The 12021-nt window shown below is 44.7% G+C and overlaps 2 protein-coding genes across 7 annotated transcripts in view; one reads left to right on the forward strand and one right to left on the reverse strand.

Moving 5' to 3' along the window:
- Positions 1–12021, forward strand: part of FYN (FYN proto-oncogene, Src family tyrosine kinase) — a 200712-nt gene that overhangs the window by 133382 nt on the left and 55309 nt on the right. Inside the window, exon 1 of one of the 6 annotated variants that reach the window (XM_012753109.3) lies at positions 4249–4382. The exons of the other annotated variants lie outside the window; for them this stretch is intronic. The gene's annotated coding sequence lies outside the window, so the exon portion shown is untranslated. Of the gene's footprint in view, positions 1–4248; positions 4383–12021 lie in introns of those variants that run through there. 6 annotated transcript variants of the gene reach the window in all.
- On the reverse strand, positions 3556–4338 carry LOC105864920 (small ribosomal subunit protein eS6-like). Its single transcript, XM_076003052.1, has one exon. The coding sequence runs from the start codon at positions 4336–4338 to the stop codon at positions 3589–3591; it is 750 nt and encodes a 249-aa protein (XP_075859167.1). The 3' UTR covers positions 3556–3588.

The following is a 12021-nucleotide window of genomic DNA, read 5'->3' on the forward strand; positions in this document are numbered from 1 at the left end:
ACTGCACATCCTCTCCTCCAAAATAATCCAGCGGCTCACACAGACAGATGTTCATGCTTCTCTTTTGCTCGAGTCAGAGGGCAGCACTTCAGGATGGACGAGGAGCTGTGCTCCATGCGGCCGTCCCAGGCTCAGGTTCCTTTTGTCTTGTGGCTGTGCCATTCCCTCTTCTGTTGCCATCCTCTGCCTGTTGAAGCCAGTTCACCAGCAGTACACCCACTTCCCAGCCCACAGGAAGTGGGAAGGAAAATGGAGGGCAACCAGCTCCCTTGGGAAGGATTCAGGAGTTGAATGTGTCACATTCACTCACAACCAGTTGACCAGAATTAACATGGCCACATCTAGCTACAAAGACTGCAGTCTTCAGCTGCAATGCCATCTGCCTAACTAAAGCTCTTTTACTATGGAGGGGGCAGGGTGGACTTAGTGGACTGGTGAGCAGTCTGCCATAACCCTCACCTGCCCCCATTCTCCACTGCTCTCTAACTTTTAGTGATGTGGGTTTGGGCTACAAGGTCATCAAGGCTGTGGCCAGGCCCAGGACAATACCAGAATTCTGCAAGCTCTTGGGGGGGGGGGAGGTGATGAAAGTGCTGTGTTGTTTTTAAGGAAATAACTTCAAATTTAATTACTTTGCAAGACAACACTCTAAAAGAAAATCATACTCTCTGCCTCATTCATGTGCCAAGTGAAATGTCACTATTGAATTGCTTTGCCATAAGTTTTACAAGCAGTAGTGTTCGCAGAATGTATGCTGGTGTATAAACCAAGTGTTCCCTTTTTCAGATTTGCTAAGAAAACCTTGACTGGATCTCTGTCGGGTGTTAAGCAGGTCATCCATGAGGGGTCCAGCCTATGTAGCATATGTTTATCCCACACAAAGTAGCCACAGTTTGCCATCCCAAATACTGCTTTTAATGTGCTGCTGGGGAAAGGCTCCCTGACTGCCTGCAGGTGGTTCCATCTTTGCTCCCTGCTCTAATTTCCCCCGTGTCGCTGTTGGCACTTAGCACGCATTCACGAGCGCAGACCTCTTAGGAAAACTTCACTGCGGCAAGTACCACGGAGTCAACAGCCCTGGGCTCACCAGGGGAAGGAAACTAACTGAAGGCAAGGCAGAGACTGTCCTCGTTTCCTTCAGGCACAAAGGAGGAGGAGGAGGAGACTGGCTAGAGTCTGCCTCTCTGTTCCCTTTGTTCCTGTCCTCACTGCTCTTCTGTCCCCATAGAGGCCCTGGAAGGAGGAGTGTTTTCTGACTACCTACTTTATCAGCATTCACACCAAAACAGCTGCTGAGAAGCTTTGAAATTCTAAACCACTGCAAAGGGATGCAAGCGTTTTCACCCCTGGTGTTGCTGATTCCTCCCAGCTCCAATAAAGTGCCAACATAAAGACCCAGAGGTGGCCTTGGTCCCTAAAACACAACGCAGATGGCCTTACAACCACACTCTCAGGCCAGTAGATTTTGCTTGGGCTGTGACTTCACAACCAGATGAATGGGCATTGCTCAGGGGGGACTCGGAGACGACAAGCACCGTTCTATGAGCTCAATGGCAAAAAGAAGTCAAGTTTCCTTTTTCAAAGTCTATTCTGTTTCTTTAAAGGAACTGAATCTTCTTGACTGGAACTAGTGAATTAAAGAAAGGGAGAAAGAATTCACTGTGTTTTGAAAGGATGAGGCCACATTTGCAGAATCATCTGGCAAGGAGCCTCTATTGAGACCGAAAGGATTGGCAGGGTGGGTCTTTGTTCTGCCCTTGGAGAGGGACCTCTTTGCTTTCATTCTCCGTGTTGGTCGGGGGTTTTTTTTTGGGGGGGGGGTTGTCAATGACGCCTGTTCAAACAGAGGCTGTTCAAACAACAGGCTTTGTGCTAATGTGTTTTCTTGTGGCTCTGCCAGGTGACACTCTGATCCTGGGGCCCCGGGCCAGTTCTGCCACCACTGTTCCTTAAATAGGCACAGCCCAGAAAGCCGGTCTCTGCCACTGTGGCCCAGATATGACACTCACTTTCCTGTTTCTCTTTGCTGGTTCATGAATAGAAGCCCACATTTTTGTTTTTATTTTGTCTTTCTGTGGTCGTTTTTATAGAACATGGCCAAGGAGGGTAGAAAGATGCTTGATTGAATATCAACATTAGGAAGAAACGTCTCTGTTCTATCCTTTGTGTTTCTGAAAAATTCCAGGTCAAGTAAACCAGTGTTGCTTACCGTTCTGTGCCCTGTTGGATTTCCCCAAGTTCTAGGGAGAGTAGTTCTAAAGTCAAGGTATCAAAATGCCAAGCTGCATGTCCCAAGAGGAAAGGGTAAAGGCAGCAAGAGCAAGGGAAAGTCCCCTTGCCTCTACCACCAACCAGCATCCAAAGGACAAAAGGCCTTTGCTGCATCCCCCACCTCCTTAGAGTGCAGCTGGTGCGTGGTCTTCCCGACTTCACAGAGAGGCCCTGCAGACACCTCCGTCACCAGAGCACCTCGGTTGGGCTCCAAGGTTGACTTGAATGAGCACTGTCATTCTGTGTTTAGTGTGTTTCCTCAGGACTTGTGTCCCAAAGGTTTTCAAAAACCCACTAATCCAGCCACCACCACCCCCCCACACACACACTCTTGGTTCTGTTATCCCAGATTTTGCACCTGTGACCTTAGGGCCCTCCAAGCCGATTGCATATGGCTTTGCTTCGTGCCCTTCATTAGCTTTCTTGGGTGTTCATCTGCGTGCATTCACTGCCTGCTCCTGCATGGCCCTCAACTGCCCACGTCTTGGCACAGATTAGTTATGGAAACACACTTAGAAGGCTCCCTGTGCATTGGTACCTTCCACACCTTCCAGAAGGAGTTGCCTCCCAACAGGCTTTAGAATCAATCACTCCTTCCTTCTCTTAACTTTTGAATTGACAAAGTATCCTTCATCAGTGTATGGTTGTTTCAACTTCTATACAAACTCAGTCTGTAACTGATAAGATTAAAGGGAACTTTCTTATGAAAAAATAATTTATTCTCGTTATAAAAACAGTGCACTCTTAGTACTAGACAGTCTGAGAAATAAATAGAGAATGAAGAAAGAGCAGTTGAGCAGTTGCCTATGGTGTATAACACCATTAATCTCAGTATGTTTGCTTCCAAAGAGTTTTCTAGGCGTTTGTTATATAGTTGCAGTCATGTGGTCCTTCTTAATATAACATGAACGTTTTTCCACAGTACTGATAATCTCTGTATACATAAGTTTTAGTTTGTGCTTAACTTTCCATTATGGGCATACTTTATAATTTACTCAGCCATTGCCCTCTTGTTAAACAATTAGCAAGTTTTCTAATTTTTCAAATGGCAAAAAAACACTTATAGAACCACTTCATTTGTCATTTTTTAAAAGGATCTCTTTAGCACAGATGTACAGGTCAAAGAGCAGGCCCATTTTTAAGACTTTTCAATAATATTGCCAAATTAGTTTACCAAAAGGTTATATGCTAATTCCTAGCCTTCTACCAGCAGTGTAAGAGAGTATTTATTTCAACAGACCTTCATCGCTATTGGGTAGACTTTTTTTTTTTTTTTTTTTAGGATATGGTCTTATTTATTATTTAACTCAAAAAATCTTATTTTTGGCTCGACTCAGACTTAGAAGTAGATGCTCTCAGAGAGGACAGCCTACGTCTCTTGGCAATCTGTTCCTGGCGCTTTTCTTTGGCCTCCTTCATTCTCTTAGCCAAAAGTTTAGCATATTCTGCAGCCTCTTCCTTATTTTTCTTAGTGCGCTGCTTCTTCAGAGCAATACGCTGGCGTTCATGTTGCAGGACACGTGGAGTTACAAGTCGCTGAATCTTGGGTGCTTTGGTCCTAGGTTTCTTACCTTCTTTATTTAAGGGCTTCCTCACAACATACTGGCGAACATCATCTTCTTTAGACAGATTGAAGAGTGTGCGGATTCTGCTAGCTCTTTTGGGCCCCAGACGACGAGGTACTGTAGTATCAGTCAGTCCAGGGATATCCTTCTCCCCTTTTTTTACAATAACCAAGTTGAGAACACTCAGGTTGGCATCCACAATACGACCACGAACAGATTTGCGCTTTCTTTCTCCAGTTCTCCTTGGTCTGTAACAGGAATGCCCCTTACTCAGTAGCAGGCGAACACGGCCATGGGTCAAGACACCCTGCTTCATGGGGAAACCTTGCTTGTCGTTCCCACCACTGATTCGGACCACATAACCCTTCCATTCTTCACCCAGAGCGTCGGCAGCAACTTCCGTGGCCATACGCTTCTCATAGAAAGTACGAAGTTTGCATTCGTCGTCCACTTCAATGAGTTTCTGGCAGCCAGTGGCTGGGAAGGAGATACTCAGCTTCATCGTGAAGCAGCTGATTGCCTCCGAGGCGCCACGAAAAAGAGCAGGTAGACTTATTTTTTTAAATTTGTGAATTTAGAGGTGAAAGAGAATAACTTACTAAGTTGTGTTTTTCTGATTACTACTGAAGGTAGTATCTTCCCATGTGTTTCATAAGTTTTCTCTTTTTTTCTTTCTTTCTTTTTTTTTGAATTGCCAATTTAGATGCCTTCCCATAACCATTTACCTAATCTTTGGGGTTTTCTTATCTGTATAAATTCCTTATATATTAAAATATTAACTCAAGAGAATTGAAAACATATGTCCACACAAAAACTTGTACATGAATGCTCATTGCAATATTGTTCATAATAAGGAAAGAATGGAAACAACCCAAATGTCCATCAACTGTTGAAAGGATAAACATGTGGTACACCCAAACAATGGAATATTTTTCAGCCATAAAAAGGAATGAAGTACCAATACATGCTACAACACGAATAAACCTTGGAAACACGCCAGCCCAAGGAAGCCAGTCACAGAAGGCTACATGTTGTGTAACTCCATTTGTATGAAATGTCCAGAATATGCATAAGGACAATAAGTAGATTAGTGGTTGCCAGGGGCTAGGGAGAGAAGGGAATGGGGAGTGGTTGCTTAATGGGTATGGGTTTCTTTCTGGAATGATGAAAATATTCTGGAATTAGATAGTGGTAATGATTTCCTTTGTAAAAGTACTAAAAACCCGTGGACTGTATGTTTCAAAAGGGTGAATGTTATGGTATGTGAATTATATCTCAATTAAAATAAAATAAAATTTTAAAAGAATAACTACAAGGGACTCTTCTATGGTCCAAAAAAGGGTTAGGGGGTGGGAGGTAGAACCTAAAAACTTTACAATTCCTGCTCCAATTCTTTCTGAACCCTTTTACATAGGGTTAAAACATACCATCCTTGTTTTCATTACCATTTCACTCTTGTCTCAGTCGTGAGATCCAAAGCTAAATGAATGTAAGAAGAAAGTGTTCTTACCGTTTCTTTGGCACCTCTCCATGGTTGAGTATTAAAACCCCATTTGGCCATTTGAGTTTGGGACTGGTTCCAGCACTTAGTTGACTGCAGTGTTAAATCTCACCATTGGGGTCTAATGGTGGCATTTCTTTTTATTAAGTGCTTTTGAATCTTTGGTGTTGGGAAATGGAAGGTTATGAAAAAGGGAAAGAGCACATTTGTTGCAGGGATGCATGAGCTGCTGCTTCTCAGCCTGGAGGTTATAAGAACAAGAAAAGCCAGAATCGGGGAACCACAAAAACATTCCAGGTGCCAGGAATGTGGTTTTTCTCTTAAAGTAGTGTGATGTTTTAAAAGTGATTTGTGTTAGTTCAGTTCCCTTGCTGTGTGGTATAGGACACGATCCATCCTCCTCAGCTTCCAGAGGCCCTTGGCAAAGCCATGAATAATGATTGAATGGGTCCAGCTCCACCTCTCATTATCGCTAAAGCAAAGCTTTGATTTGATTTCTGAGCAGGCCCTGTTCTCCCATTGTTGCGGGTGGCCAGTGTCGGCATTGTATGTCCCCACTTCTACATCAGTCTTCTCACCTTGGAGACCGGAGCATTTTATTACTTATGTTTGGTGGGGAGCTGTCCCTCACAGGGCTCCACCAAGAGTACGAATCTGTTATTTTGTGCTTGGTGAAGGCATTATATGTGTATCTCAGTTTATACAGTGAGTATGTATCAGAAAGTTTCACCCGTAAAGCAAATCATATTCTAAACGCAGCAGGAAACCTCATTTTTATCCCAAGGAAACAAGTGCTGACTCCTTCATGGTGTACATACACCCTTGCCATGACTGAGAAAGATCAGGAAATTAAGGGCTGCTTCAATGTCGGCGGCCCATACGTTTATTAAGATGCCAAACTACGCCAAGGAAGACGGTGACTCACCACACCTAATGTGTAGTCCTAGCACCTCCATGGGATCCACTGTCTTGAGGACTGGAATGTGGCCGGGGTAGGGGGTAAGGCCCAGTCCCTGAGGTCAGGGCCTCCGTTAGCAATGCACGTAGTTGAGTTTGCGGAGCCAGGGGTCCTGCCCTGCAAGTTCTTCCCTCAACACCTCCCACCCTCACACCCACACCCTCGTGTGGACAGGCCAGGATTCCATAGTCAGGAATTGACTCCAGTGGAGAGGGTTTGCGTGCTGGCCGTGGAATCAGGCTGCCTGGCTTCAAATCCCGCCTCTCCCACTGACATGGCTGCGGACAGTTCCCCAGCCTCTCTGTTACTTGCTTGTGAAGTGTGGGAAGATGGCAATAAGTACATGTGAGGGGTGCAGGTTTAAAACAACATTTATTTATCAGCTCACAGTTCTGTTGGTCACAGGTCCGGGCATGGCGTGGCTAGGCTGTGTCATCATCTGGAGGTTTGACCGGGGTGGGATCCATTTCTAGCCTCGTTCAGGTTCTTGACCAAACTTCGTTTCTTGTGGTCGTAGGACTGATGCCCCATTTCCTCACTGTCTGCCAGCTGTGATCTGTTCTCAGCTCCGGCCACCCACATGCCTGGCCACACTGTCACTCCATCCTTAAAGATTTTCCACCAGCAGTGGAAAATCTCCCTCACACTGAACGCCTCTCGCACTTTGAATCTCCATCCCCAGGAGGAGCCATCCCTTTTAAAGGGCTCACCTGATTAGGTCAGATCCAGCCAGGATGATCCCTCTTTCTTAAACTCAACTGTGCCAAATAACGTAACCTAATCACAGAGTGACTGTCCCATCATTCACAAGTCCCAGGACTACAAACGGGCAGGAACCTGGGGAGGTAGCTCAGAATTCCATTTCATCAAGGCACATATTTTCACTTCTTGCCTCCAGTTGGCAGCAAAGAGAGGATTTTCCCACATTGGCAGAGTCCTGCATGCTTTTTTTCATAGCTGGGCTGGGGCCACTGGCTGGACCCAGCACCAGTGCTGAATGTGGCTCAGCCCTTAAGTACTTGCATCTCCGAAGGGTCAGTGGTTTTTTCTCTACCTCAGGGCCTTGGGGTGTGCTTGTGATTCCAAGCGTGGCTCGTGTGGTCCCGTGGTCCTGCTCTCTCCCCAGGCATCCCTGGCCCTTCTTCCTGACTGTCCCCAGAGGCAGCACTGTCTGCACTCACCCGAGGGGTGTCAAAATCAAATGGCCCAATGTCCTACAAAAGAGCAAAGCCTCACTGTAAAGGATTGAAAATGCTGGGAAATTGGGAAATTTGTGTGATAGATTGTGTAGCCCAACTACCATTGCTACCGATTTTGTACTCAACGGTCTCGAAACGTCCTGCTCCCGGGGGTTCCCTAGGCTTTCAAGGGATTAACTTTCCCGTGGAGCATGTAACAAAATGCCTCAGGTTGACTCTTGTGTGTTTCCAATTCCACAAGGCTCAAGAAGCCCCTGCGGGAATCTTCTGTCCAGCAGCCACGTAATGTCTGACGCGTCTCTGCCACATCTTACCCTTTCTCCTCCGGCCGTTGCTATCGACTGAAAAAGTGTGTTTGCTCATTAAGCTGTCAGGTTTTGCTTTTTTTCCAGAGCAGTTTATGAACCTGTGCAACTGATTTAGAACTCAGCTTTAACCCTTTGCACTCGGATGTCGAGTGTGACTCGACACGGTTAGCATCAGTAGCAGCTCACACCATGAAAAATTATAGAGATTAAAATTACTCTTTGAATGTATCAATAATTTGAAATATAAAAAAATCTAGATGAATAAGTTTGTATGAAAAGAAACTCCAGTTTTTTATTCTACTGCCTCGCTTTGTAAAATCTGGGGTATTTAAAAAATTAAATTCCGAGTAAAATAAAGGAATCGAGAAAAAAGCAAGCGAGTGCAAAGGGTTAAGTTATTTTTTCAACTGCCCCCATCTCAGTTACTTGTGCTTGGTTTCTCAGTTCAGTTCCCTTCCTTATTCTTTTACTTCCATTATGATACCTGCCCAGGTAAAATGGAGACCAACTAAAGGGATAGGGAACAGGAGCACCAGGAAACATACCATGTCAGAGTATGAGACAAATCTGTCACTCTCTGAAGTCTGGATATCTGCTGTGGCCTGTCAGGAGCAGGGGTAGCCTGCTATGCCTGAGAGCTGTCACTTCTTCACACCCACCTAGGTTGGTTTCTGAGACAAAAGCACTTACATTGCTGCAATTAAAATTATTTGTTGTTGTTTTCACCTTCCCCCTCCTACCATCCCTCCTCTGCCTGCAAGTGTATGTGTCTCAAGAGAAAGTAATTTGCTCCTGCAGAAGATTGGCACTGGCAATCTTTTTGGTACCCAGCTCCCGCACACCTGAAATCCTCTCACAAGTCCTATGACATTATAATCTGGGCATCCTGGCATTGCTGTATTGATTGGCATATAAGAAAATATCAGCGTGTCTGTGTTTAATGTGCATCTGGCAGACCAGACTCTGGTCTGTGGCATCAGTAGGAGGGAGTGTGTGTTCAAGCAGATTCATCTTGATCAAAGCACCCTGTGCCCCTCGTAGCAGACAGATTCAATCCTTTAGATCAGCTTCAGACAGGAGAGCTATGTGAAGGAGGAGTCTGAGGCCACGCCGTGTCACAGCAGCGGAAAGTGCTGTGATCAGTTGATAATATCCACAGCCTCAATGGAACAGGGTGTGGCAATCCTTGAATTCTGTATCTGGCAACTCTTCCCATGTTGCTTAACACTATTGGTGCCTTTGGAAAGATCCACAGGACTAAGTGGATTTTAAGTAAATTGAGTTTTATTTGCATAGTAGAAACAGTGCCCCTCAGTTTGCAAAAGGATTAGCGAATATGGACTTCATAGCTATACTATAGACACCTTGACCGCAAGCACAGAATCTGATTGGTCAAAGTGCTCTTTCACCAGTTTTCCTAGGTGTGACACCGTGCAGAGGACTATAGCCACGAGTCCATGGTGTGTGATGTTTTCCTGATCAGAGTAACGCCAAGACTCCACTATGAGAATGGTATTATTTGGTGTTTCCTAATGCTCCACGGATCTAGAGCAAGTATATTAGTGCATCAGATGTTCACGATGGACCTACAGCATTAGACGGAAAAACCATGGCACAGAATGATACATACCAGTAGTAAAGAATATTTTTATTTTAGCTCAAATGCTTAAAAGTTTGCCTTATGTAAAGAGCCCGAGCACATTAAGTACAGCTTGTATGGCATCTTCTGCCTCTTCCATCAGGAAACAATTAGTCTGAATGCCCCTTGTGGGAGGAAGAAGACCACAAGTTCTTATACAAATATTTTCATTGTGATTAACTTTTAATGACTTGAGAACTGCATTTACTGATTTATTTCTGTTTTCTTTATGTGTGTCAATGACAGGGAGAGAGTAAGATCTGTATAGAAATATTACTTAACTCAAAGTTTCACGTCTAAAGTGACATGCTGTCTTTTTGTAGAAGAAAATTGTTTCCTCCAAAATGGTTTTGACTATTTTTGTTGTATTTATTCATTTGACAAATATTTATTGAGTGCTACTGCGTGTCAGGCACTGTTTTGGATGCTGAGGATGCGGCAATGACACAAAAAATAATCCCTGCCATCTAGGAGCTGGTGACTTTTTCCCCCCTTCATTATTTCATAAAATTATAGATAAGCTGATAGTCATTTATTACAGTGTGTTACTTTTTTAAAATGGATTCTGAAAGATTATTTTTTCTTAATTTGGTTAGATGTAGGGTCCTGTTTTCTCTAGGGTTCTGATGTAGGGGTTAATTTTGTTTTGTTGGAGTTGGAAGGATGGTTTGTAATGAGAATTTTCATTGGTTTGGGTTCTAGTTCTAGAACAAGCTTCTAGAGAAAAAGCAAAGCATTTCATGTCGCTTTTTAAGACTGCCTCCTTCTACCTGGCATCCTTATTCTAAGGAAAGCATTCTGGGTTGCATGTTAATCACATGTATGTAAGGGAAAAGGTGTTACGCTGTTTCAAAGACATAGACATAAATTCTTTCCTGAGTGTAAATCAGGATTTCTTGACCTTGGCACTACTAACACTTGGGGCCAAGTAATCCTTTGTTGAAGGAGGCTGTCCTGTGCATTGTAGGATGTTTAGCAGCATCTGTGGCCTCTACCCACTAGGTACCAAGAGCATCCCTCCCCATGGAGTGTTACAACCAAAAATGTCTCCAGACATTGCCTAATATGTCTCTTGGGGGGCCAGGGGGAATAGCAAAGTCACCTCCAGCTGAGAACCACTAGTATAAATGGTGTGATTCAGGTCTTACATCCTCTAATTACCGTAAGTCAGTGAAATTCCTGAACAAAAGATATGGGACAAGAAATGTTTCTGTCTGACCTTTGTAAAAGCTTGGCGCAACTTTCCACCATGAAAGAGTTAATATATTGTGAGCAAGACAACTATCAGTCTGATGAAGCAACATCAACAACAAATGATGAAATTCTTTTAGTAAATCATTCCTTGGAAATATTTTGCATCTCCCGTTGGAAACTTGTGAAAATCATATTCATTTACCGTAAGTTACAAAGCATGTTGGACACACTATACTGTAAATTAATCTCAAATGATTTACGAGTAAATGTGTTCCAGATTTGGTGATCTCAGCTCGAGCAGTAGGCGGCTCTTTTCCAAACATTTTCATTCTCAAGATCTGACATTCAATTCAAAAAGTATTGAAACGTGTAATTTTGAGAGGGCTTTGGAACAGTTTGATTGCTCTCCCCTGACCTGGTCCAGCAGAAAACCAGCACTCAGAATAGCGCCCAGGGCAGCCCACCTGTCTGATGTGGCACCTCCCACCTTGGTTTGCAAGATAATATAGAAAAACTGACGCTTTCATTCTCCTTTGCCGCCTCAAGCGACTTCCCGCCTTGTGCCAGCTGTGCCCTCCCCAGTGAATATGTGTTATTACACATGATGTCATGTGTTTCTTGTTTGATTCTTTGGTCCCAAATGGGTTGCTTTGCAGAGTTTTGGCAGGGACCTCCGTTGCCTGTTCTGCCTACCCCCTGCCGGCTCGACAGGGTATTGCAGTCCAAAGTGGGGTCGTTAACAAACCTACCCTGTATTTCTGAATCTTCTTCACTTCTCACGCTCGTACCAGTAGACTAAAAAATGCAGGGTACGCTGCTGATAAAAGTCACTGGAAGTAGGATTGGCCTTGCTACGGAGAGAAAGAAAGGGCAAAAGAGAAACATAACAGGCTGCGGAATCTTCACTCATCTGGCTGCTGTTTACGGTGCCAGGTGCTGGCAGTATAGCTGTGATGACAATAGATGGTGCCCTGCTTCCCTGGAACTCGCAGTCCATCAGGTGACAAGGCAGGTGGCTAGGCCATGTTTCACTATGGTGCAGTGGGTGTCGTGAGGGAAATCGGGATGCCATGGTGGGGGCACTGGGGAAAGCACTGCCCGCCCCGGGAGGGCAGGGAATTGGAAGAGGCTTTGCAGAGGAAGCGGCGCCTTATTAACTGAGATGCAGAGGATGCACTGAGTGTCAAAGAGGAGCGGCCAGAGTGTTCAAGTCCTGAACGTAGGGGAGGTGGGAATGGAAGCTTTGAAGACTTGGGCGTGTTTGAGCAATGGAGACTGAGGTGTAAACAAGGAACAGCAAGTGAGGATACCTCTCGGGACTCCAACCCGAGCAGCTGGGTGGTTGGTGGTTCCATTTGCTGTGACGAGGAGCCGGCAGAAGTAGGC

This window comes from Microcebus murinus, chromosome 5, assembly GCF_040939455.1.
Source record: "Microcebus murinus isolate Inina chromosome 5, M.murinus_Inina_mat1.0, whole genome shotgun sequence".
In the NCBI taxonomy this organism is placed as follows: domain Eukaryota; kingdom Metazoa; phylum Chordata; class Mammalia; order Primates; family Cheirogaleidae; genus Microcebus; species Microcebus murinus.

Bases quoted from the DNA above. Each gene is read 5' to 3' on its own strand.
- LOC105864920 (XM_076003052.1), bottom strand. From the start codon at position 4,338: ATGAAGCTGAGTATCTCCTTCCCAGCCACTGGCTGCCAGAAACTCATT.